The sequence below is a fragment of the Paramisgurnus dabryanus genome, chromosome 20, assembly GCF_030506205.2.
Source record: "Paramisgurnus dabryanus chromosome 20, PD_genome_1.1, whole genome shotgun sequence".
Lineage (NCBI taxonomy): Eukaryota > Metazoa > Chordata > Actinopteri > Cypriniformes > Cobitidae > Paramisgurnus > Paramisgurnus dabryanus.
In genome coordinates, this window is record NC_133356.1 from 19,224,928 (window position 1) to 19,252,231 (window position 27,304).

Sequence of the window (27,304 nt, forward strand, 5' to 3'; positions counted from 1 at the left end):
GCCAGTTAAATTGAATACATTTAGACAGCTGTAGAAACTACTGTTTATGGTGTATAATGATACAGTCACATCATGTCATAAATTAAAAACTGATTGGATGTGAAAAATCAGATTTTATGCAATTACATTGTTTGCACTCGTCAGTTTACTGGTATTTGCACCATGATTGAATTCCCAAAACAAGCATGTCTTGAAATTGGTCATCATGGAAATTAGATCTTACAATGAGACTTGTCAGTAAATCACCTACAGAAATTTTCACTCCCATCGTGCTTTGTTGAAAACGCTACTTTAGCCCAATTAGTAAATCCCAAAAACGTAGCTGAACTACTAGAAACAGAACTACTAGCTTCAGAAGACAGTTGAGGCCCTCAATGAGGCATTTGGAATCACAGGCTTGTCTCACCTGCTGGTATCAGTACTCTTGGCTCTGGCTCCTCCTCCTGCTCTGCGTGAGCCACTGGATGACGACGAGCCCAGCGAATCAGAAGAAGAGCTACTGATGCTGTCACTGTCCTGGCCTCTTCCCCAGGAAGCAGCCGTCCAACCCCCTCGAAGTGGGCGTCGACTAAGAGTGGGAGAGCTGTCTGATGTGGTTTCTGGAGCGCTACTGTCAATGCTTGCCATGCCTGACAAAACAGGTAAGAAAAAAACAAAACTACTAAAGAAACATATTACACTTAAAAAAAGTATGCATAGATAATTCTTTTAAAATAATATTTGAATAGGGAAAATATTCCAATAATAATGTATGTATTAAGTTGACTCTTTTTCTACAAATGCACCCTTTTATAACTGTCTAATGATCAAACCCACTGTCTCTTACCTGTGTGTTTCTTTTTTTGCCGCACAGGTGATCCCCAGCATCGTGTGCTGTATGCCCCACGGCCTCCCAGTGCCAGACGGCTGGGCACAGTGCCCTCAGGTTTGAAAGGTGCGGTCTCGCTCTGCTGCTCACAGGAGGAAGACTGCACACCTTCTGCCAAAACATGAAATATGAGAGATAAATATTAAACACCGCAAGGACAAAAGACAATAACAAACATTTAACCAAGAGCCTTTCTCCTGGCATTGTCAAGATTATTTTGTAAAAGAACTACACAGTGTTGAGCCACATCTGTTAAAGGAACAGTGAAGAAAGAAACTAATAATTTCCTCACTGACTTGCATGGATGCCATCTCAAACAAAGCTCATCTTTTTGTGTTCACAGTTTGAAATAACATGAGGGTGAATTAATGCTAAAATATTTTTTATTTATGTTAACAATTCCTTTAAATCGAATCATTGTAACTATTTTTAGCACAAAAACTTAAGTGGGCTTATTCACAAAAGTAAAAACAAGCTGCCTGCTGTAACTAACATTATGCCATTACTCCCTACATAAAGCTGTAATTTAAAAGAGATGCTTCTGTACATTTTGTAGAGACCATGGCAGCTGTGATTTGTTAAATGATGATGAATCATGGAGATGAGCATTATAAGCAGACATTGAGATGTAGCTCAAGCATTTTAGCCAAATTAAATGGACAGTTCACACAAAACTATGAAAATATGATCACCGTTTCCACCTAATGTTGTACTAAACCTGTATGAGTCTCTTTATTCTGTTGAACACAAAATATATTTTAATAAATGCTGGTTTGCACACAGTTGACGGTACCCTTTGACTTCCATAGTAGTAAATACAAATACCATGAAAGTCAACATTTATCAAATTATCTTCTTTTATGTCCAACACAATATATTATAACTCCTACAGGTTTAGGACAACTTCAAAGGGGGGTGGGGGTAAGGGATAACAACAGCATTTTTATTTTTGGGTGAACTATCCCTTTAAGATTTAGTGATGTTGTATAGCCCCAGTAGGGAATGACAGATCATGGCAGTTCACCATTTCACATCCCATTTCACTACTGTATTTTGGGACCATTTATTGGTATCTCCCAATCCTTAAGTTTATTTTTACAATTCTAAAACAAATATACAATAAACAACGTTATCATTCTTAGTTAATTCCCCCTCCATTTACATTCAGCAGATGCTTTTATCCAAAGTGACTTGCTTAAGTGAGGAAAATAAAATACCCTGGAAAACTTTTGGTTCACCTTGATCTCTATTTTCTCCGATTCCCTCTGAGCTCTGAACACCCGTTACACCTCCCTGCTGCCCAGTCGCTCCTCCACCGCTCACGCCCTGCACAGCTGCTGATGGGGCGTGCTTTGACACTCCGCCTGTGGCCCCGCTGGCACCATGGGTGGCGTGTTTAGATGGGCTCTTCTGACTGCTTGTGGCTGGTTTGCTAGAGTAAAAAGAGCTCAGAGTCTGAGGCTTATGTGTCTGACTCTCACGATCAAGGAGCTTGTCCAGAATCTACAAAAAAAATAAAAATCTGACATTAACACTCTGATATTATCAGAGTAGGGCTGGACGATATTGAGTGAAAAATATCTCGATATATTTTCTGTATCTCGGTTGGCGATATATATCTTGGTTATTTTGCGTGGAAAAACTACTGAAAACAAATATGTCAAAATCCACAAGGGCTTTTTTTATTGAAGTGCAAAGAGGTAGTTCACGTAGGAACAAAGTGCTTCTGCAACATTTAAAAAAATATATACAAAAAATATACTTCAACTATAAAATAAGAAAATACATATTGTTTTCTTTTTATTCAAAAATAAAACAACTCAACTTCAGATATTAAGTTTTTGGTAGACGTTGACAATTCTTAGTATTTTTTCTAGTATTTTGTTTAGTCATGATAAACTAAATCAGTCGTCTTCTCTGTCAGTAACATCCGTGACTGATGACATTTACGCGAAAAAGAAAGTATACGGAGAAACAGACATTAAAGCACTGCCACCTTTTAACTGTCATGAGAGAGAGACGCGCGCTGTCAAAGCGCTTCACGCAACGAGAGAGAGAGGCGGGCACACTGAGCGCTCGCAACAATGAATTTAAGCCGCTTTAAACAGTAAAATATACATGTAAATGGGAATCATGGAAGATCTATTCGTGGTGGCCAGTGTTGATTCCGTGACAAGCGCCGCCATGTTAAATGAGACAACACGCGAGGGGAGGGGGAACAAAAGCAAGGGGGCGAGGACGAGCACAGCACACAGAGAAGGCAAAGAAGCAAAGTGGCGAAATCAGAATTTAATATAAACATCATATCGATATATACACGATATGTCAAAATCCATTTCGAGTTTCAAAAATATATCGATATAGTTTGACTTTGGAGATATCGCCCAGCCCTATATCAGTGCTGTGTTATTTTGCCTGGAACCAAGTACGTTCTTTTGAAAGTATAACCTTAAAGCTCTTGCCTTTTTTAACTTGCTTTGGTCATCTTTATACGTGATCATTAATGCAAGAGCCAAGTCTCCTTTCTCCCTCCGTGTACCTTCGCAGAGAAGAGGATGCTCGGCTTCGCTAACAGTAGTCTTCATACCTGGAAAAAGAGAAAGAGAAAAGTGGAAATTTGTTAAAAACGAATGTGTAAGGAAGTCTTACATAAAACACAGTGGTGCTGAAAGGTTTTAAACATTTCACATAAATTAACTCCTACCAAGAGCTGCCACAGCAGCCTCAAAGCCCAGCTCTTCATCGCCAGGCATCTCGTTGTTACGGTTACGGCTAGGAGGTCGAGAGCCCGTGGGAGACACCACTGTGTAAGAGAAAGGAATAATGATAGATGTGTCTCTTAAACAGCATTTTGAAAATATTGAAATGAGGCAGACGTGTGACCTACCAGGGGTGCAGAGCACATCAAATATGAAGCTAGCGAGCATAAGGGGCAAAACAGGCCGGTAGTCACAGAAATTTCCATCACGGAGCTGCTCAGCTCGGTCCCTTATGGAAGTCATTTCGACAACACCCAAAGGAATCTTCTTTAACAGAGCCACCACCTCTGACTCCTGATACGCCAGCTTTACCTAACACAAGAGCACAGAACATCAAAATCCATGCAAACTGCAATATGTGGAGCATAGTGTACAAATCAGTATTAGATGAGATGCATTTTTGGTATTACTTTGGCATTATCTTGAAATATGCACTACACACTCAGAGACAAATAAGTATCCTTTAATACAGAGATTTTGGAAATTACTTGCATAACAAAGTATTGCATGCACTAATAATGGAGCTTTTCCATTGCATAGTACCCTACAGTTTGGGTCGGGTCAGCTTACTTTTGGGGTCTTTTCCACTGGGTGCAGTACATAGTACGGGATACTTTTTTAGTACCACCTCGGTTGGGGTTCCAAGCGACCCAAGCTGATACCAAAACGTGATGAGAAAACACTGTAGGTCACTGATTGGTCTGAGAGAATCGTCACTACCAGAGGCATCACTAATGTAAAAGATTAGCTTTACCTTCGTGCCAGCTTGCCCTATCTCAAGTAAACCTGTTGTCATCTGTGCTTTACTGTAAGTTCCCAAACTCCCTTTTAGCGATGAAAAACATCCACAGGTTGAGAATCAGGAACACCATACCAGTTTTTTCCAGACTTGCAGTTTGTGGTGGCACACCGGCAGTGCGCATGTCCGCACATATGCTTAAATGCAACTTAAATGAGGCTTAGCGGAGCGCGTCGACTGATTGTACAGAAACTGTCATGTGAGACAAAGGTGGTGATAAACACGATGTGCAAACATCTATTTGTGGTGGCCAATTTTTATTTTGTGGCGGACTGAGAAATAAATGAATGTATGGGGATGTATAGCATTCCAACCACGCTCTCACTTGTATGATGTCACAGCAGTAGGCAGCGCAAATATAACAACACGCCTATAATCCCTCCTACTACAAAGTGTTACTAAACACGAAAATTTAACCAAGCCAAAGTGAGGTGAGCTGACCCGACCTTAACCGTGGGGTACTATGCAATGGAAAAGCACCATAAGTATTTTAATGTTATGATGAATACTGACATGGTAGTCAATTTAAACTGCTGAAGTTAGTGAAAGCTATCAAGAGTACCCATGGAAAATTAAACTGTTCTGCAATTTGAGCAAATCACAGATTACATAATATTCTGCTTTACCTCAAGGGCTTTAGTAGAAGCTGGTGGTCTCTGCAACTCCAAGGAGAACATGCCAGTATTGAAGGCCAGATTATGGAGTTCCAGTCTTTCACTCAGAACAGTTAGCAGAAAAGCTACTTTAGACAGGGTGTTTGTGGCCACCTGGGTCTGTTTAGTGGTCGACACCTTACTCTTTTTACCCTAAAAACAGGAAAAGATTCAATTTCAGAGGTGAGCATTAGCACAGCAATATGTAGAATATTCTATTGTCAATTTTTTTACCTTCGTCTGAGGCTGCTCCACCTTGAGGTCGGGTGGGTTAGCCAGAAGATCTCGAGCCAGTTCAACAGCTAACCGGCAAGCATCGTTACTGTAGCCATGAGCATAGAGAGCCTCCACACAGGCAAACAGTATCTGCAATACACAATTGCGATTAGATTCAAAGAAACCTATCAGGAAAATAAAGTGAGAAGAAGCTCTTCTAACCTCCATCCTGCCTTCTTGCTCCAGGGGTTTCATACCAGCAAAGATATCTGGTTCTTCTTCATGATTGCTGTCTGCAACTCCTCTCTCCGCTCCCTCTTCTGATGCAGCACTAAGGTAGTACGCTTGATAGTCATCATCACCAACCACATCTCCACTTCCTGCGGCTGCCGCCTCAGCTGCCTGAGGTCCAGGCGATCCCCCTGAAGCCCCACTGCCATCTCCCTCTCTCCGGCTACGCTGAGCCTTGCTGGTGCCTGGAGCATCTTCAACCGGGTCCTCGTCTCCTCCGTTCTCATCCAGATCTGCATCTACCTCCACCTCTTTCTCCATGGCTACCACGGCTGGGGCTGACATCGAGCTCTCTTTAGAGAAGCAAGCATGGGCATCAGCAGCAGAAGGTACGGAAGCGTGTGCGGCACGTTTCGTCTCGAATGGACGGTCTTTTGAAACATTACCACTGTTGAATTTGCGTGGCTCTCGAAGCAGAGGGCTGGGTGAAGGCAGCATCTCAGGTGGAGGTGGAAGAAAATCGAAGGTATTACTGGCCTCCGCCCCAAGAGCCAGGCTGGAGCCATCATCCAGACTTAATTCTGCCATGTCAGGCTCTAAAGAACTGTCCTCACTGCTGGTTCGCCTTTTAGCACTGGGGTGCTTCCCACTGACACCACTTGAACTTCCACATGAGCCCTTGCTGCTTTGCGTTAGTTTGGCCTTGCTGCTAGTTGATGGTGAGGAGCCACTGGCTTTATACATGTTTTTTCCTCCCTCCTCAAGTGAGAGAGAGACCCCACCAGCTAGACGAACCAGCACACCACCGGTGTTGACCACCGAAACTCCCTTTCTCTTGCTCACGATGGTCTCTTTTGGGCGGACAGCCACCTCCTGTTGGGGAGGATGGGAACCGCTCCGGGACTTCTGTTCGGAGGAGCTGGCTTCTGACGTTACACTGCGACTTCCTCCTCCGGGTTCTTGAGGGTCCCCGGTAGTCCCAGCTTTAGCACCTCGGCGCTGCTGAGCTGTCCTGGTCCAACAAAACGAGGTATTTTTCTTATCTGCACTGCAATAGGTGATGCCAGGCAAAGGGTAGGCGACTTCCCAGTTGAAGTAGCAGCATTCCACTGCTGGTTTGAAGCCCTGGAAGAGTTTGTCCAGGGACTTGCGGTGTTGTCCCCGTTTCACTATTTCTATAACCTTTAGGTGCCACTGCTTTAGCTGGGCGGCAAGTTCTAAACGCCTGAAGAGATACACAGAAAGTTAAGGAACATTAGCGCACACCGAAGTGAGGACAAAAACAGCCACAAATACTCAAGAGTCAATCAGCTTAAGTTATTGTAGACCAGAAAGGCAAAAATGCAGAATCAGTCAGTCTCAATTGCTCACCTCTGAGGACTCATAGTAGGATCTAGCACTGCCAGTCTCCATAAGACCACCATCTCGTCACACATACTGGCACAAGCATGCGCTGCCACCTCTGTCTGGCCATTACTGCGGCCTGTGTGCCCACTGGCGCTACTGTGAGAGGCAGATGTCCTCACACTATACCACCAACCAATAATCTGGATAAAGAAGAGTGAAAGCAGCAGATTAGTCTAGTCATTATAATCAGTAAAGCGTAAAAAAACATTATTTCACAGCTCTCTGTAATACTTCATTCTGATTGGTCGGTGAGCAGTAATGGTCAATAATGATTTGAATGTGGGCATTAATGTAACAGATGCTCTCAAAGACATGTAACTTTCACTTTGTTTGGCTGAATAATGTTCTGTACCTGTTCATGTGTGAGACACTGTTCGGTGAGGATCTCTAACAGAGGAGCTGCATTACTATCCCTCCTCTTAAACATCTCTCTGACGATGGACAGAAGGTTCCAGATGCCCTCTGGTTCTCTTCCTCTCAGGGGCCTTAGCAGACAAGCCCATTCAGCAGCTGCGGGAGGCTCAGTGGATGAGAGATACATGGAGTTCACATCACTGAAAACAACAAGTGACAGAACACAAGAACTATTAGTTCACAACTCACCATATAAGAAAAAGTAATGCCCATGCAGAACCAAAAAAAATGTTACTCAATTTAAATGTTTTGTATATTCAAGCATGGACTGTGTTGATATTTAGTACAATAGCACTTCGGCTAACAGGATTTTGAGTGGCATTAGAAGTAATAGTCTGGCTTCTTTTACCTAAACACCACAGGTGAAGGGCCACAGAACTTGTGCAGGGTCTTCTTAATGTTGTCACTGAGGGTGGACTCATCTAAATACCAAGTACTCTGGTCAGAGGCTGAAGGGCCAGCAGTAGGATCTGTGAATGAAATCAAACTAATTAAAAAAGCAACCACACTTAATGCCTTTGTAGACAATAAGAAAATTGTAATAAATGTGCTATGTATTTCTGTGCATACCTGGGGCTCCACACACAGTGTTAATAGCAGTAGACTGTGAAGAAAGAAGCTCATCCAGAAGACGCTGAGCTGTCGGTAAGATCTGAAGGCACAAAAGATCGAATCATGATACGGCCTGAGATGTGCAAGGTCAAATAGAGTACCAAAACACACTTGTAATCAATCAGCCGTAAGGAGAATGTCTACTAACTGACATCATTGCCTGGGTTGCGTATGTGTGGGGCGGGTCTATCAAAAGAAAGTCCAGATTCTATTGGGGTAGGGGCGTGTTTGTTTAGGAGATTTCAAATATCAACATTGGCTTTCAGAGATCATGCACCCCACCTTTAACAACCAATGAAATGAAGGGCATTTGGAAGCCTTGTAACATTACCCATAGCCAGAAACAAATATCTGCTTTGCATTGACAAGGACACTGAGGCCTGTGTGCACTTTAACAGATATTAAGAGCCATGCAGAGATAATTTAGATGGTTCAAACACTTTTTCATGACCCTTACAGTCATTTGTAACCCCTGGATAAAGATTTTTAGAAATCCTTTACAGATATTGTTGAGAGGTTTTTCATTTGGCTTATTAGATATCAATTATTCTGAACTAGAAAAAAGAATAGTTCAGAGTTCAAATGTAAAAAACGTTAAATGGCACCTGATTTTGACCAAATACGCTCAGCAATATCCCAGCCTCAAGATATTGGGGTGGTTTCCTGGACAGGGATTATCTTAAACCAGGACTAGGCCTTAGTTTAATTAGGAAATATAACTAGTTTTAACAAACATGCTTTACTAAAAACATTACTTGTGTGCATTTTGAGGCAAAACAAAGGGCACTGATATATTTTAAGATATGTCAGTGCAAGTTGTTTTCAGTTTGGACAGCTCTTACATTTATTTTATTCTAAGACTATTCTAATCCCTGTCCGTGAAACCGCCCCATTAAGAAATACTGGTTTGTTGGCAGAATACACTAGACACCACATCCCTTTTTAAGCAAAGTCCTCTAAGTGCATTAAAGACAAATTGAATAAACGATCATCCATTAACCTTTGGAAAAGGTCAAACTTCAATTGTCAAGAGAGAGAAATTGACTGGAAATTGACTGGAAAACAACCATGGATCACATCTTAATAATAATAATAATTATTATTATTATTAATTTGTTACATTTATATAGCGCTTTTCTGTAGCACTCAAAGCACTTTCCATATGAAAGAGGGAATCTTCTCAACCACCAACAATGTGTAGCATCCACCTGGATGATGCGACAGCATCCAAATTAACATTGGTGGCACTGCTTTTCCATGATGGAGACAAATGCGCGAAGTAAAGTGTCCAAAAGACGATGCCATGGTTGCAGTATTTATTTTAGACGGGTAGGTACATTTTGATGGATTTAGATAGTAATGCATTTTGTGGTATTTGGAGGAGACGTGGCTTTGGACGGTGAGGGTGGGATTGTGATTTTAATACTAGCAGGCTACAGTCAATCTGCTACACTGCCTTTAACTCTGCACAAGCATTCAGGAAGCCGTATTACCAGATACTTGGTAGAAAAATGTATATTCGCTAATGATTTTTCCATGACTTAAAATTCCTTCATATTATTTCCAAGTTTAAAATTCCATGAGCTATGAGAAGCAGTCATCATCTGTACAATTAATATCCACAAATAAATATTGCATCCCTTACCTGTTGTGGGAGTTCACTGATGAGGTATTGTGCAAACTTCTGAAGTTGATCTCGCTGTAATCTAGATAGGGATTCTGACACAGGTGCTCTCAGACACACCGCAGATGCCTACAGGAAAGCACATCTCATGAGTCATTGATATTTGAGGTCTACGTTGTCCCGCATATGTAACCTGATTAAAAATAATGCAAAGTAAACCTGGCACAGACTGCTCATTAACAAACACACTGTGCATTTCTAATGCATCTGGAGGCTTTGATGCCTTCAGGTGGCTGTCCCACTGTGCCGTTACCTGGTCCTCCCCTCCAGGTTTAGAAAACCCCTCACTTGCAAATGCCCATGAATAATATATGAGCTTGAGACAGACATGCTTTAAGAAGATCAGAACTAATTCCCTTTATCCCATATGTGGTTATTAAAGCAAATGCCTGGAGTTTTCTGTGGGGGTTATGCAGTTAGCTACTTAAGTACAATGTGCTGGCCATGTCGAAAAGCCAGAGAATGAGGAGATGGATATAGGAATAATGTGTCTGGCCTTCAACATCTGGGAGGACAAGAAGGATGGAAACATTTAAGATTCCTAGCCAAAGCCTTATTAAGACACTGAGCTGGATAAGTTACGTGCCTGAGATTCTTACAAAAGCTTTCAAAGTTGTCCACATACTCCTACACACATTATCCGAATAATCCATCTACAGGCATTTCACACCAAGTATATTCTAACTAACGCCACATTACGCCATTGTTCATTTTGGACCAAATTTAGGTAATAACAAATTTTAACTTAAGCAAAATTATTTAACGTCCAACAAATAACCAGATTGCATGCATTATGTCATGAGAACATTATTAAATAAGTAACACTTTACAATAAGATTGTATTTGTTTACTTAAATGCATTAGCTAGTTGTTAAAGGTGTAATGTGGGACTGCTGCATCAAGCGGTGAGACTAAATTGCAACCAATGGCGTAGTCCACTGCTAACCTCTTTCTGAACGCATAGTGAAGCTACAGAAGCCACCACAGGAAAAACACGTCATCATACAACAATCGTACGAAACGCGCTTTAAAGAACCGTTTGTCCGTTTTAGTAGAAACATGACAGCGACTTCCATGTAAGGGGACCCGCGGTGTATGTAGAATAAAACGGCTCATTCTAGGGAAATAAAAACAATACAAATTATTATGTGCGGTCTTTATACAACACTGATAATATAGTTACGTAAATTGTATTGCATTTCTATCAAGGGATCCTTCTAAAAGTCCCACATAGCACCTCTAAAGGAGCTGTGTGTAACATACTTCAAGTAGTTAAACTTTGTACCACAGGCTAAATTAAAAATATTAAAGCGTGTTTCTGCGTATCTGATGTTAATCTGGACTAACTATAAGTTTTATCAGATTTATAAAAGACAATTTATCTTTAGAGATTCTTTCCGATAACGTACGAAAAATTCAGAAGGAGTTACTAACTGCGAGAGAAGTGGGTCACGAGTCAACACTTTATATAACACTGACTGGATAACTTATGAATCACTATATGTTTGTGTCATTTATATAGTATGCACTTACGCACCTATTTCCAACATAACACAGAAGTATTTACCGCCTGCAACTCATGACCCGGTTGGGGCTTTTAAACGAAATCCATAACTATATGAATTGTTTCCCTAATGCTGACTTTCTTCTCCTTACATTCAAATACACACTTGTTCTTTCATGCCATTGTTGAGTCTTGATATAAAACAAAGCTGTCGCGTGAAGTGATGCCTGTAACTTTGCATCTTCGGTTCTCGCTCTCTCGATGATTGACGTGTGGGCGTGGAAATACTGCTTTTTTGACACTTTGCATTTGTTTAGCATGAGGAAACCAAGTGTTATACCGTGTTAATAAGTCAGAATGCATGAAATACTGTTGAACCCCCCCCCCCTAAAAACAGTTTTAACATTTGCAGTGTTTTTTTTGTGTCTGCGTGTGGACTTTATAACTCAATCTGAGGTCATGTTTATGTGCCATTTCGTTCTCATTTAAGCAACTGTGAAAACCGAGGACACTGAGCTGTCGAAATACACTATTGGGTAAATTGGAAGTGGGTGGGATCCAAAAGGTGCATTCCAAAAAGAGAATAACTGGTTACAGCCTTGTTTTCCAGAGAAACAGGTATGTGAACTAATGTTTCCTAAATATCTATGAATAAATTGTAGGGTTTTTTTATTTAGTACAGTCAAAAACCTACATACAGCTCCTTTAAGTCAGTGTGTGGACATAATGTATTATTTTAAAATCAAACGTTGTAACTGTTAACATGAGTCAATGCATACTAACTGAACTATTGTATGAACAATTGCATTGCTTGGTATTAACTAATATCAAGAAAAATAATAAATGCTGAAAAAAAACTATATTGCTCATTGTTAGTTCATCTTAGCTAATGCATTTACCAATCTCAATATAAACTTATTGTGATGTGTTACCCTTAAAAAACAGATGGTGGTCAAATGTTTCCTTGTAGTTCCTTTGGTGCAAAAGCATTTGCAACTGCAAAGCAGTTTATGGAACATTGTGTTCATTATGGTCATGCAAAATAACATTTGGAGTGTTTACGAAAGTCAGTAAAAATGTTTTCTAATACAAGTTCCCAGGGCAGTTTTGTCTCTCACTATTAAGCTAGTAGGATGCACTGCTGCATGTTTGGCTGTAAGGACAGTCTGACAGTTCACTTGATGTGAAAACCACACAAGCCCACTCAAATAGTTAAAGGGCACATCTAAAATGCAAAAAGGGGATTAATGACAAGCACACACACACACACACACACACACACACAAATACATTTACATTTATGCAAAGGCTGCCTATTTATGTTTAGTGTGAATTATTACATAAAATCCAGTAAAGGTTAACACTAATTTACTGAACCCGCTGACATGGTGGACAAAATTATTAAAATAGGATTTAAGTCCATTTAATTCAATCCATCTGAGCTACAGGAACACTGTAAAAACAGACTTGATGAATAGTACCCAAAGCTCTATCTACTGCATAATATAGTCCAGTTGCATCAACGCTTGAGTTTTGTCAGGTCTCTTGTCATATTGCACACAGAACAAATAAGATTTATTTATAAAACAATCTGCAACCGTTGTGGGTTAGGATGCGTTATATTTTTTGACATTCTCTGTCACACTATCTGTAGGTGGTCTAAATGTCAAGCCCAAAGTATCTGAACATCAAGCTTTGATGTGAAGCACTGATAGGTAACCTCATAAACACCAGCACACAAAGTAGCAAATGTAGAGATAGTGAAGCAAGATGTCAATGACATGCTGCACATGCATTCCTGTGTGTGACTGATAACAGTCTTGAAGCATATCACAGCAAAACTAAGAATATACTTAACATCTACTCACATCAGCAGACTAAACTCATGTGTTCACAATGGATAAGACTGCATAATGATGGTCAACATAAGTGATAACTGATGTGATACATTCAGTTATCAGTCAAATTTACATACATACATATACATACATATACATACATACATATACATACACATACACATACACACATACACATATACATACATATATATATATATATATATATATATACATATATACACATATATATACATATATATACATATATATACACACATATATATATATACACATATATACACATATAAACAACTTTTAATCTGTTGAATATATCAATTTTAATTGTGCATATGAATGCATGTAGTTTATAACGCTACACCCAACTTAGTCTTCTTTGCTTCTTTTTTTGTGGGTAATTATGTATTTGTTGTTTGAGCAAACCAAGCAATGATTATGTAAATAAGTATGTTGCAATTTCCCCCAAGGGGCAGCCAGCACAAGACTGGAGCCCACATGGCAAATGCTAAACACCACCCACAGCCTGGGCCAGCGGGTCTATCTGACTGTGGCAGGGTCTCCTACAGGGGGTGGGGGATATCACAGCCGTGCAGATCTCTCCCTCCACCCTCCTCACTCCACGGGGAGGCTTCAAACCTAATCAAAAGCTTCTCAGTGCTCTCACACCCACAGTCACTCTGCACAGATAGACAAAACTAGAGACAGTTTGTGCTCATTGCTGTATGTGCAATCTTCCCCACAGATACATCCATCTGAGGAAGGCCATTGTGCATATTAAAAGGCTTGTGTATATGCGGTGTTGAGGAACAGGGAGAAAATTTTATTTTAGACCCTAGAGGTCGAAGTTGTATTGTTATTTCATCAATAGACACATTAAAACTGTATTAAAACTATTTTAGAAGTTTTATTTGCTTCCTAAGGATCTCTGACCATGTCCAATTTTGGGATTTGTTTTTTTACAAACTTAATATAGAGGTAATTTCATTCCTTGCAGTTTGTTCCCTTTTAAGGAAATCTAAAACACAATAAATTCAATACTTGTATCTAAAACCCCTTACATTGTGAATTCTGAAGAGGCAAAGGGCCACAACGTGGGCACACCATTTGGCTCCTGCTCCACAGGTGCAGCTGCAGGAAGTGATGCGACAGCGGTCAAACATTACAGCCACATTGTAGGCTCCTTTTGATTGGCCAGCCTGGGGTGACACTACTGTGGCACTGAGGTGGAAACCTGTAAAAAAAGAAAAAGAACAACAGTCAGTTTGTATTAAAAGGGCTAATTTTCCAGCTCCCCTAGAGTTAAACACTTGATTCTTACCGTTTTGGAATCCATTCAGATGTCTGGCGATACCATTTTTAATCATAGCTTAGCAAAATTCATTAAATCCGATTAAACCATTAGCATCGCGGTCAAAAAATAACCAAAGTTTCGATATATTTCCTATTTTTACGTGACAATTGAAAGTTACCTAGGGGTCTATTTCTGGGCGCTGCCCGAAAATGGGCCTGTTGCAGCCATGGTAGGACAGCAAAGTCCTTTATTATTAAGCCAGAATGAGAGTATAGTTCCTAGCCATATCTGCCTAGAATTTCTCAACTTTTAATTTTCCATCGGTCTTAGTACACCATGTAACTACAGAAGAGTTTAAATATGAAGAAGTTTTAAATAGGAAAATATTGAAATTTTTGAGTGTGATGCTAATGGTCTAATCAGATTCAATGGATTATGCTAAGCTATGCTAAAAGTGTCCCTTCCAGATCCAGAGATCAGCTAAATAGATTCCAAAGCGGTAAAAATCAAATGTTTAATAACAGGGCAGCTGGAAAATGAGCCTATTTTCAAAAAAAGTGGAGTGTCCCTTTAACATTTTGATCACATTTCTTTGGGTGATACAAAGAGATTTGTAAAAATAGTTAGGCAACATTAATGTCAAAAAAGCTAAGGGAGTTTGCTGACTGCTCGGAGTTAAGATGAATAATAAAATGTCTTGCACTGTACACAAGCCATACAGGAAATGAAAAACATCTGAGACAGAGAGAGCAAGTCCAAAAAGTGTGTGTGTGTGGACAGTCAAGTGTAGGGGGTTGGCCAAAAGCTTTTACCCACTGGACAACAGCCAGTGCTTTTCTGGCCAGCAGGAGCAAAGGTGGGGGCAGTGGGTGGTTTCAGCTTATAACTACGGTTCCAAATTCAACGGGCCAAACTTCACTACACAGCCTCTGTTTTTACTTCAGTATACCTGACTGTGCCAAAAGTACCACTTTACTCCTTTATTCTTGACCCACATTTTCCTGTCAGCTGTCTGCACGAAAACAAAACCCCACAGAATGTAATAATCAATCCTCAGTACCTTTGTTTTAAAAGTGTCTTTGTTGAAATCTGTTCTAACTGCTGCCTCAGCCAAGCAGCATATAATGAAGACATCACAGGGTTGTAACTATCTCCTGGTTCTACTAAATCTATCCCAGCATGAAATGGAACAGGCCAATAAGTTTGTAGCACCAACCAGGACATTTGGACAAGTCATTAAAGCCTTTTGGATTGCATTCTTACTACAAGGTTAACCAAAGTGCAAAGGGTAAAGTTTTGGATCAACTTCCCTAGGTGCAGCTGGTATGTGTTCAAACGTTCTGGCTCCAATCTGGTAAAGTGACACAAAATGTTTGATTCTGAAAATGTTGGCCTTCAGGGTCAGTTAGGAGGTCTGTGGGAGGTCACTGATTCGCCAAGGCAAGCTGTGCCTGTGAGTAAAACTCACATAAATAAGAGGAACCAAAAGCGGTTCAAATGTGGTCAAGACATAACCAGAAACCAAGAGAAAATAATTGGATTTTTCCTGAGAGGTACGATCTCTTTAAACAGCAAAAAAGTGATACTATACAAAGTATGAGAAACTTAAAGGGATAGTTCGGCCAAAAACGATATTAAACCCATGATTTACTCACCCCCAAGCTGTCCGAGTTGCATATGTCCATCGTTTTTCAGACAAACACAATTTCGGATATTTTAGAAAATATTTTAGATCTTTCTGTTGATTAAATGTAATGTTATGGGGTCCAGCAATAGTCCACGACCTTCAAGTCCAAAAAAAGTGCGTCCATCCTTCACAAATTAAATCCAAACGGCTCCAGGATGATAAACAAAGGTCTTCTGAGGGTAATCCGTGCGGTATTGTTGTAGAAATATCCATATTTAAAATGTTATTAACGTAATTAACTACCTTCCGGTTTCGCCGCCATCTTAGAGTCATCCGCATTCAGGATGAGCGCTTACGCAGCATACAGCGGTTTCTTTGTTGCTGCTCTGTCCCCCGCCCTCCGAATTTGTCATACGTCACTAAGAAAAGTGCGTACACTACGCTAATACTCTCTCCTGAGTCTAAGATGGCGGCGAAACCGGAAGGTAGTTAATTACGTTAATAACATTTTAAATATGGATATTTCTACAACAACACCGCACGGATTACCCTCAGAAGACCTTTGTTTATCATCCTGGAGCCGTTTGGATTTAATTTGTGAAGGATGGACGCACTTTTTTGGACTTGAAGGTCGTGGACTATTGCTGGACCCCGTAACATTACATTTAATCAACAGAAAGATCTAAAATATTTTCTAAAATATCCGTAAATGTTTTTGTCTGAAAAACGATGGACATATGCAACTCGGACAGCTGAGTAAATCATGGGTTTAATATCGTTTTTGGCCGAACTATCCCTTTAACTGTATTTCTAAATAACTCAACAATGAAAAACAGGAAATGTACAATGAGGTTTGGCACCAGTAGTGACAAACCTAATAGTGTTGGGGGAAATGCCCAGTTTTCAGATCGTACTATCATCAGCCTGTGAGATTGACGATACACGATAGTGTAGGGCAATAGTTTCTTATTTATTTATACATTTTTTAATTATTTATGACAAGTTACTTGATTGTTGGACAAAAGGTGCTAGAAGGAGTACGCACGCGTTCAGGTCACTCAAGAGTCCAAGAAGTCCAGGCGCATGCGAGAAGGAATCCGTGCAAGTTACAAGCGATCTCGCGCAAAGTGAAGCTCACAAAGCTTCTCATGCAAGAAACATAGTTACATATATTAATGTGAAACTATGATGATGATAATAATAGTAAAAACTATTGCCAACTATCGTCATGAAAGCCCGCTAAGGGTATATGTTTGACGATCTTCGATACACGTCTATCGTCACAACCCTAATGCCTAATAAAGTTTAAAGCTGCAATACACAACTTTCTATTGGTTAAAATAAAAATCAGTGCAAACAAATTTTGTGTTAAACCTGTCTCCTTACCCTGTTCTGCAGCTGTACGCCTAAAATAATGATTTGAAGAGTTTCGTTGTTTTAAAATTTTGTTTTATGGTGCTACTTAGCTGTATTTTTTAAGTTATGAAGGTTTAAATCAAAACAAACCAACTGCAGTTGAATTTATATTAAATGGAATGCACAACCAAAAAACGAGATTTCTAAAAAAAAAAACACGGAGTTTTCTCGTTTTGTAACGAAACTCTTAATTTATAATTTCAGCTGCTGGGTTTGACAAACCACGTGAAGATGCAATTTTATGCTTCAAACAGAGACGACCAATCAAAGAGAGACAGAGAGGCTGTTTACACTTGGCATTAACATGCGTTTTCATCGAACGGATCACAAGTGGACGACGTTAATGCCAGGTGTAAACGGTGTTCAAAACGTTTTGAGCTCGTCCACTTTCGACCACTTTCAACCACATTCAGAGGTAGTCGAAAACCCTTTCGATCAGATTGCTTTTGCTTGTGTAAACGCACATGTGGTTGAATGTGTTCGAACAGCCACACGCGACCGCCCTCTCTCCGGCCAATTTTCTAATCTGGGGTAATAAACACAAGTTTTACGTCTTTTCTGACTTCTGCCGTGAACACACGGTGAACCGCGCTATTTTTAGCATTTCATTGATAAATCTAAAGCGGCTGATCTCTGTAGTTTCATTTTGCAAGCGTGTGAAAGTTGCGCGATCCTATTTCATCAATTGCGCTGAAAATTCAGAGAAAGCTCTAACATATACATGTACAAAACACTGTGCAGCATGTTTACTTGCTAAACAAGCAGTGGACTCTGACATAATATTAGTTCGCGTCCATATAAACTCATATTTACTCCCGCTCGTGTTTGAATGACAGCAGAGAGACTCGCCCAACGTCTCACAGACCACCCCCTCACAGTATTCAGGACAGAAGCAGTCAAAAGTGTACAAGAGAGACGGATTTAAATACCAGGTGTAAACATAATGTGTCTCCCTTGTCCACTTGTGATCCAATCGATGAAAACACAGGGTGTAAACAGCCCCAGGGTGATAGACACAAAAGTTACAGATTGCACCTTTAAAGGGATGGTTTACCCAAAAATTAAAATAATGTCATCTTTTACTTACCCTCATGTTGTACTAAACCTGTATAAGTTTATTTTTATTTTGCTGAACACAAAATATATTTTGATAAAAGATGGTAATCACACAGTTGACGGTACCCACTGACTGTTTATAAAGTCTGAAGTCAATGGGTACGGTCAAGTATGTGCTTACCATTTTTCTAAATATCTTCTTTTGTCTTCAACAAAATAAAAAAAACACCTATACAGGTTTAGTACAACATGAAGTGAGTAAATGATGACAGGATTTTCATTTTCGGTGAACTTCCTTTAAGACAGCGGTCTCCAATTTGAAAGTGTCACTGGAAAGTTCCAACTGTAATCGAACATCCAGGGCTTGAGAGAATGTTTTCACCATGTAAAAAGTTGGTAAGTAATTTACATAGTCTAATTTACATAATGTGCATGCAGGCTGCTGGAGGGTGTTTGTGAATGCTGGGTCAGGCTAGGGCCAGCTCCATTATGATACTCCAAAAACAGCATTCACACAGCCTATGTCCGAACTACTCACAAATACCCTTCAAACCTTATGTGCCGCCCTTCGATTCTTCCTCAGGCCATCGACACATTTGAAGAAAATCAGAGTAAAAAAGAGCACTTAAGCATTGATGACAGGTGGGTAAACTGTTTATTTAGTCTTTGCACAACAAGGAACGAGTTTAAAAGATTGATGATAATGGATTCAATGCAGCAGAGCAAATGACCTCAAGGGACTTTCAGAACAGATCTGTCAAATATGCAGCACTCGTCGTGACCAAATGATGCGTGTTGGCCACTTTTGGTGGATGTGTGTGGGAAGTCTATGGTTTCTCACCTATCTGCAGAGGATCTTTCACAGCTCTCATCCTGTAGAGCTGCTCACCACGTTGAAACTCATCAGGGCTGCCGTTGGCCAGACATGAGTATAATCTGCAAAGTCAAGAAGAAGAGGAAGATTAAAGAAGCAATTCATACAACTAACATTTTGCTGTAATATATTCTGGCAATGCATTACACAAAGCTGTTAAAGGTCTCTGGAGTTTCACCTGATGTCCTCCTCGTTCTCTGGGAAGCTCCAGTATGCGATCCGTAATTGCAGCTGCTCAGGAACAGGTGGATAGACCTTTTCCACCACCTCAAATGGTATATGGAAAGCCACCTGCTTGGCTGACAGCTCCACCAGAGGGATGACTTGTCCATCTAGAAGTGACATAAAATACGGTCTTTGAGCACAACACTGGTGTTTACTTTTGCAGCTTCATGTATACACGTCAATCCTAGCTTATTTGGTTAGTTTAACGTTCAACTCAATATGTAGATTTTTGTTTGGCACAGCCTGATCTATGCTTACCGGTCACATACACTTCCAAGCCACTTTATGTTATACAATTAAAGCTATTCAAAGAATCACAGGCAACTAGTTTAAATAATATTTACAAAAATGGCTGCAGTTTAGACTAGACCTTTCAAATAACTTGGAACAGGACTAAGAGCAGAAGTGCCTAGAGGAGGGGGGTTCCAGTATCCTGCAGGGTGCTGGATTCAAGTCACCAATTTCCTCCAACAAAAGATAAGAGTAGCCAAGTTGCAAGCATGAAAAACACTCAGACTAAAAGCCACTCCCTTTGAGAGCAACTGCACAGACTTTTTGTGCCTAAAGCCTAAAGTGAATTTAGCCACAGGTTCTAGAGGTAACTTTTCTTTACAGAAGAAGAATTCAAGAGATGAAGATAAATCCTGATGGAGAAACCTAAGGGATGGGCAGGTCGTGTCATGTGGCGAAAGTCCTCCTAATTCTACAAATTCTTCAAATGAGCCATAGGGCTTTCTCTGCACATAACTATTTTATAAGATTACCGTGCTCCATCTGAAATGAAAACCAACATCAGGAGGTCATTATTATAACAGAGCTTCAGGCAACAGCACTGTAATCCACTGCTGCACGCAGTCACCCTAGAGCTAGATCTCACATTTCATCCACTGAGACGTTACACTAAAACCTCACTCCATACTTAAACTAGGGCTGTTCCGAATACCATTTTTTGAGCTTCGAAGCTCTAGTAGAAATAAAATCGAATATTCGAAGCTTCGGAAGGAGGGGCTGAACATATTTTTCTCTTTAATAAAGGCAGGAATCTGTGTGTGTGTGTGTGTGTGTGTGTGTGTGTGTGTCTGTTTATCTACAGTTTTATTATGTGGCGGATGTGTTGCTGCGGACTCAAGGGAGTGTAGTGCCTTTTTTTCATGCAATACGGACATGTGACACGTTTAGAATAAACTTTAAGAAATAAACTTTAAAAATACTACAGAACAGCGCAAGCTGGAAGCGGCGTGCCTGTCACGCGTCCTGCGAGAACAGCATTAGTGAAACAAAACACAAGAGCAATACTTTTAATAAGGTAGCCTAACATTTTTCTAACAAATAAACATTCCCGTATCAGAAATTAGCAGCACAGTAATTACTGACAACGAAGGGTAGGCTATTTAAATAAAACAACGAAAATAAATGAACGAAGTTCAACAAACTGTAATAAAACGGTAGCATACTTTCAAAATCAAGTTTATTTATAACACTTACACCATCAATATGTTTTTTCATCAGCAGAACAATAAAGAAGATATTTTGCAGAAACCCCAGTGCTCCGTCATGCAAGTCAACCGATCCGCACCCTTTAAGAGCTAAAGCATATATATCCAATACAAAAGTAATCCCCCATAACTCTGTGTGACATATTGACGTCTTGTGAAGCAAATCAATCAGTTTTTGCAAGAAACTGAACGTTATTTACAACACTATTAGCGTGAATGCCAAAGCAGGAAGCGCGCTTTCCGTTCGAGGCGATCTCTTCCACTGGTGGCGTTTGGTGGCTGTTGACTATGGATGTTGGTCTCTCTGCGCCACCTACAGAGCGGGAGCGTGAAGCGCACTTCCTGCTTGGCAAAAGCTCTGCATTAACGCTGAAAAATATTTATATATATATATTCGAATCTCAAAACTGAAAATCGAATGTCAACCCACGGAACGAATATTCGAATATTCGAATTTTCTGGTCCAGCCCTAACTTAAACACAACACTTACACACTACAAAAGCAACTTGGTGAGCTCATTGAACAAGATCAGTGCCGAATTCATCGTGTTTAATGATTTCAACATTTACAGCTAAAATAAAGTTTACATAGATTTATGTTTGTGAAAATCAGCAAGGTTGTCAATTACCACAGGGTTACTCTAAGCTATGACTGCATTTCCATTAACCGATGTTATTCAACTAATTAACAATTTTTATCTCTTGCTAGCAGTCATTCCAAAAACAATGGGAAAGGGTGTGTTCGACTTCATACATCGCCATGCAGACGACATGCAGATGACATCAAAATACAGCGAAAGCATACACAGCAGTCAACCTTTGAATCACTCTCGCTGCATGAAGTCGAACATACCTCTTCTGTCTTGTCCTCCAACCAAACATACCACGCTTTATTTAAAAATAATCATGACTTTTTACGCATGTTTCCATTGCAGTTTTGCAACACATTCCTTTTTCGATACATTACTTTTTCAAATAGCCTAAAAAAAAACATCTCAAGCGTAAAAACTTATTTTTTGCGAAGTATTTTAGTTTTTGCTAAATTGACATGATTCCATTGGGTGTGTTTTTAAATTCGCAAATTCAATTTGCGCAATTTGTTTATTTATTTTTATTTTTTTATTTATTTATTTAGCTGACACTTTTATCCAAAGCAACTTACAATTGCTATATATGTCAGAGGTTACACGCCTGAAGCAACTAGGGTTAAGTGTCTTGCTCAGGGACACAATGGTGTGTCACAGTGGATTCGAACCCAGGTCTCTCACACAAAAGGTGTGTGTCTTATCCACTGCGCCATCACTACCCAATTTTAAGGGTAATGGATTTAAACTTAAATTATGCATTGTCATTGGCTAAGCCTACATCAATTTTTCCTAATCAAGTAGAGAAACTGTCAGTAAAAACGCTGTATACCGGCTACAAAGTAATAATTATTATATATAATAATTATAAAAAATTTTTAGTCTTCAATGGTTCAAGTTTTCACATGCCCGGCTGAAATTTTCACTAGCCCCCCCCCCAAAAAAAATGTCAGTGTCACTTATTTAAAAATAATATATAAATACAACAGACATGTTCCAATGAAAAAAGGCTCCCAACTTTTCTGCTTTACCTGTAAACTGAGACAGCAAATTGTGCTAAATATTGCATTGTTTCTTTCGTTTGGTTTTACCCAAGTAAATGTCTGCTTCCAAGATGTTAAATAATATACATTGATGAAAATATATTTTTAGTGTCTGAGGGGGAAGCACTGGCCTGGGCCGGGTTTCCCAAAAGCATCGTAAGGCTAAGTAGATCGTAAAAACGATCGTACGAATCATCTTAGAATTACGGGCTGTTTCCCAAAAGCTTCGTAACTTAAGTTGCACTTGAAAATCATCGTAGATCTACGAGTGGTCTGGAGTAATCGTTCATTCATAAGTGCATCGTAAGACAACAGAGTTACAAGGTCACCTACAGGACAACAAGCAAATTGCACTCCTGCAACGACGATAATGTAATGTTTTCAATGTAGGCTATATTTATTTATCGGGTTCTTCTTTGTTTATTTTATATTAAATATATAATATATTTAAAATTCAAATGAGAAATCAAAATTAAATGGCTAAACATACATTTATAAAGAAGGAAAACGTATTTTGTACAAGTTGGTAAAAGTTTTTTGTATTTTGGTAAAAGTTGGTTTAGCAAATTGATAAATGGTTCATACCGAATGCTGCTATAATTCATCTAAACATTGTTTTGAAGGGAAATGGTATCTAATTAAAGAAACCAAATAAATATTTACGGTAAAATGCAATAATCCATAATAATAAATAAACATAGATAATAAACAACAACAAATAATAATAATAGAAACTATAATAGAAACGCAGAAGGCATTTCGCAGTGGGACGAGTCCTAACTAAATACGGAAAAGAATATTAAATCAATTATTAAAACATTTAAAAAGTCATTGAACAATAATGAAAATATATTATTAAAAATATTACTGCACATCGGCTGAAGATCATTAGCCTAAACAAGCTTCAGCTTCAAATTCAAGTCATTCTATTGGTGACATTTCAGCACTTGACAAATGGATAGCGACTCGTAAGTAGCACTTAAAACCCAGCTGCGAGCGATCGTTTCACGTGCATCTTTGGGAAACGCACGTAAATGAACAACGAATGTTCGTTAAGTAGCTCGTAGAAAGCGCTCTTAAGTGCTAAGTTCAATCGTTATCGGGAAACCCGGCCCTGATCAGGCAAGTGACAATACTTTTTACTGGCCCAAACGTCTCTCATGCTTGCCTTGGGCCACCGGCCCGTCCTTTATGTTGAGCCATGATTCTAAAAAATGGACGCAAAACTACTGACAACCTAGGGATGCGCAATAATTTGCATGTGATTGTCATTGCGCATCTTGTCAGTGAAGCCGAATCCATGATAAGAAATCTACTTTCAGATGGAGCGTCATTTACTACACAAAGCGGTAGTTCATCGACAATCAGGGCAATTTCGCATTATCGCGGACATATCATCAGAGATATGTATGTGATATGGCCCAGCTTGTCAGTGAACTACGGCTTTGTGTAGTAAATCCTGCTCCGTCTGAATAACAGGTTATCGCAATTTACTACTAATCAAGGAACCGGCTTTACTGAGGAGATGCGCATGATATCACATGCAAATTATCCCTATGACAACCTGACACATTTTACAATCATTCGTCTTTTTGTCTGAACATGCTTAAGTTTTGGATGCCAAGCAAAGCATTAAAAATAAAAGGGCATCAAAATGTGTCATGATCAAAAAGTAGAACCTCACCGCAGTATTAGCAGACACCCACATAATCGAAAACCAACAACCGTTTGAAACTCAAAAAGTGAGAGAAATTTAACTTAATGGATTACACAGACCACAAAGATGATAAAAGAATACGTTATAGACCAACAGTGGGAGTCATAGAAACTACACAGGAGACAGGTGACTCATTAAAGTATAGCCAACAAACAGCTGCTCAGCAACAATACATGTGTGTTACCCCAATGAATCAGGTGGCATACTCATAGCCAGTCTTGGCTGACTAAACCAGGGTGACCAACAGGAAAGGAGTTTACACAGGCTACTAGACAGCTTTGTGTTTTGTTAGCTAGTGAATAGGTGAGACGCTCTCTCATGCACGGTCTGCTGTCCCACTGCTCCAGACCTTACCGCCCGCTGCCGTACAATGAGAGAACAAAGACACCCGGCATACAAAGTGCTATATGAACAAACACATCTCTAAGAAACGTGCAGTCTCAGTTCCTGCGGCAAGATTCAAGAAAGTAAGCTTTGGTCACATGAAATCTCTCTGATTTACTTTTAGTACAGATCTTGATAAAAAGCAGGAGATTTGATATCTCAAAGTGGGTTGTGTGAGACCGGCAACATTACGCAGATCGATTAATGTTTTTTAACTATAATTCTGCATTCAGATATAGTGACCTGCACAAGACAAAGCTCTTTTTACAACCCTCTGCTATACTCCACCCAACCCCCACAACTCTCTCTCTATCTAAACATGACTACCAACACACAAGACCTCAACTCACGAACCTCTAACAACACAGAATTGTGTCCTTACCGCTGAAAACACTCTCTACACATGCACAGCACAGGGGCCTTTAATGGGCAGGAGTTCCTGTGACATAAAGAGGTTTCAGTAAAGCAAAGTGAATGACCAGATGAATGGTCTCCAACTCAATGCTACGGCAAAAGTTCTGCTGCATCCAAGATTTAGTCACAATGTAAGTTATTACTGTAACAGGATGTTCCCACAATTATAACACAGTAGTGTACATCAACATTTAGGCATTTGGCAGACACTTATCACATTTAAGACTTACAGTGCAATCAAGGTATACACTTTTTCAGTATACGTGTTCTCCGGGAATCGAACCAATCAGTTTTTGCACTGCTATATCATGCTCTTCCAATTGAGCGACAGGAACACCAATTTTTAGCTTTTTCATCACAAAACAGTTGGTTACCTGCTTTTTTTAGGCTAAACTAGGAATGTATATCATCATACATAACCAATATACCATCAATATTTATTAGTGGATTTTTGATCCATTTAAACAAGTGATAGACAGATTTATCTGCCTATAATCGGTATTGGCAGGCTATTGGATATTCAGGGTTCCCACACCTTAGTTAACTTCAAATTCAAGGACCTTTTAAAGACATTTTCAGGTCCAATACCCTCAAATTCAAGGACCTAATGTGGGACACATTTCAAGTGAGAGCAAGATTACATTGCGTTACCTTTAAAGATACATTGTTACAGTTCCCTTTTGTGGGAACTCGCGCTGCGTCACTGCGGTAACACTTTGGAGAAGCCTCCAAGGGTAAGTGCATCTAAATGTGTATATCAAATTCAACCAATGGTGAGGCTTAATGACAAAGACAGAGTGACACAGGAGCCAGGAAGTATATCGCTATCTGAAATATTGCCAAAGACACCGTTACAGCGAAGTGTAGCCAGTTACAAGAAGTATGGCAAGGGAGACGCAGCGCCACGTTCCATTCTCAGGGAACTGTGTAACCCAAGACGTTTTCATTTGTCAAACACAGATTAACTACGCAAAAAAAGCATTTTGGTATGAATCAACATTCGCATACAGAAGATATAAGCATTTAAAGCAACCAGTTTAGCACATGTGCTTAAAAAGTGTAGAATTTTTTTATATTATCCTACACTACACAGGGAATAATATGGATTTTTTTTTCAGAAAACTTCTTGCATAAAACAGATTCAAGCACTTTCAATGACCTGTATTTATGTATGTATATTTTTTAAAACTTCCCAGGGCCCTGAATTTTTTCCCCCCAGATTCACAAACTTTCAAGGATTTCAGGGACCTGTGGGAAGCCTGGATATTGGGGGATTGTTAAAAAACAGCTGATGATCACATACATACACATACACATATATACATATACATGGGGTGTAACGATTAACCGTGCAAATGCGCGTTTTCTCAATGAATGAATTACGGTGAAATCCCGGCACATCCGAACGCCAGGGGGCGCTCTCATGCAGAAACTCCCTTTGTGCCACAGAAGAAGTAGCATTAACAAGGCTATTCCAGAAAATGTCTACAGGAATATGTATACCCTGTTCTTCAAATTGTTTCAGGTATTTTCATGATAATAAAGAATATTTTGAATGATTTTTATTAATTAGCTTTTTTAAATGCACGTCATAAATGACTCCGACTCAATGATTTTAGATTGATAAGGACTTCCTACTGACCAAATGCCGTAGTACACGCACAAGCTGTCCATGAAACTAACCCTAATTTAAAACCATTGGCACACCAGCTATTGTTTGAATAAAGCAATATACAGCTTATATGTCAGTTTAGTGAGGAAAAAGCAGTGAATCATTAGTATTTAGAAGTAGCAAACTTGATAAAGTTAAATAACTGGTCTTTTACATTTACGGCGCATTTGGCAGATGCTTTTATCCAAAGTGACTTACAGTGCATTACAAGCTATACATTAGTATTTGTGTTCCCTGGGTTCGAACCCAAGACCTTTTGCGCTGCAAACGCAAGTGGTTATCTACCACTGAGCTATACAGGAACATACACGTAGGAAAAGACACATTAAATGTTAAAATATGAGTTAAAGTTATCAATAAGAAATATTTGATAGAAAAAATATCCTCTGAATGTTGTTATGTTGTCTTGTTAAAATAAAGTGATTGTTAATGACAAAAGTTAAAACAAAAGCAAGGAAGTGAAAAAACCCTATCTGTGCATTCTTAGTCTCAAACATGT

At 39.5% G+C, this 27,304-nt stretch overlaps 1 protein-coding gene across 7 annotated transcripts in view; it reads right to left on the bottom strand.

The window, feature by feature from the left end:
• The window catches only part of zswim8 (zinc finger, SWIM-type containing 8), a 42,877-nt gene that overhangs the window by 13,665 nt on the left and 1,908 nt on the right, over positions 1-27,304 (bottom strand). For 6 of the 7 annotated variants that reach the window (XR_010547035.1, XM_065296934.2, XM_065296933.2 and 3 more), the window contains exons 2-17: positions 19,449-19,602; positions 19,238-19,332; positions 14,065-14,237; positions 9,605-9,712; positions 7,918-7,999; positions 7,697-7,817; positions 7,286-7,487; positions 6,898-7,073; positions 5,518-6,751; positions 5,314-5,445; positions 5,053-5,232; positions 3,573-3,939; positions 3,331-3,455; positions 2,107-2,371; positions 827-979; positions 407-629 (exon numbers count right to left, since the gene is read on the bottom strand). Coding sequence is in view for 6 of the 7 variants with exons in the window: in XM_065296934.2 (XP_065153006.1) it covers positions 407-629; positions 827-979; positions 2,107-2,371; positions 3,331-3,455; positions 3,573-3,939; positions 5,053-5,232; positions 5,314-5,445; positions 5,518-6,751; positions 6,898-7,073; positions 7,286-7,487; positions 7,697-7,817; positions 7,918-7,999; positions 9,605-9,712; positions 14,065-14,237; positions 19,238-19,332; positions 19,449-19,602 (3,790 nt within the window). In the remaining variant the exon portion in view is untranslated. The remainder of the gene's footprint in view (positions 1-406; positions 630-826; positions 980-2,106; positions 2,372-3,330; positions 3,456-3,572; positions 3,940-5,052; positions 5,233-5,313; positions 5,446-5,517; positions 6,752-6,897; positions 7,074-7,285; positions 7,488-7,696; positions 7,818-7,917; positions 8,000-9,604; positions 9,713-14,064; positions 14,238-19,237; positions 19,333-19,448; positions 19,603-27,304) is intronic. The other variant, XM_065296935.2, reaches the window with a different exon arrangement.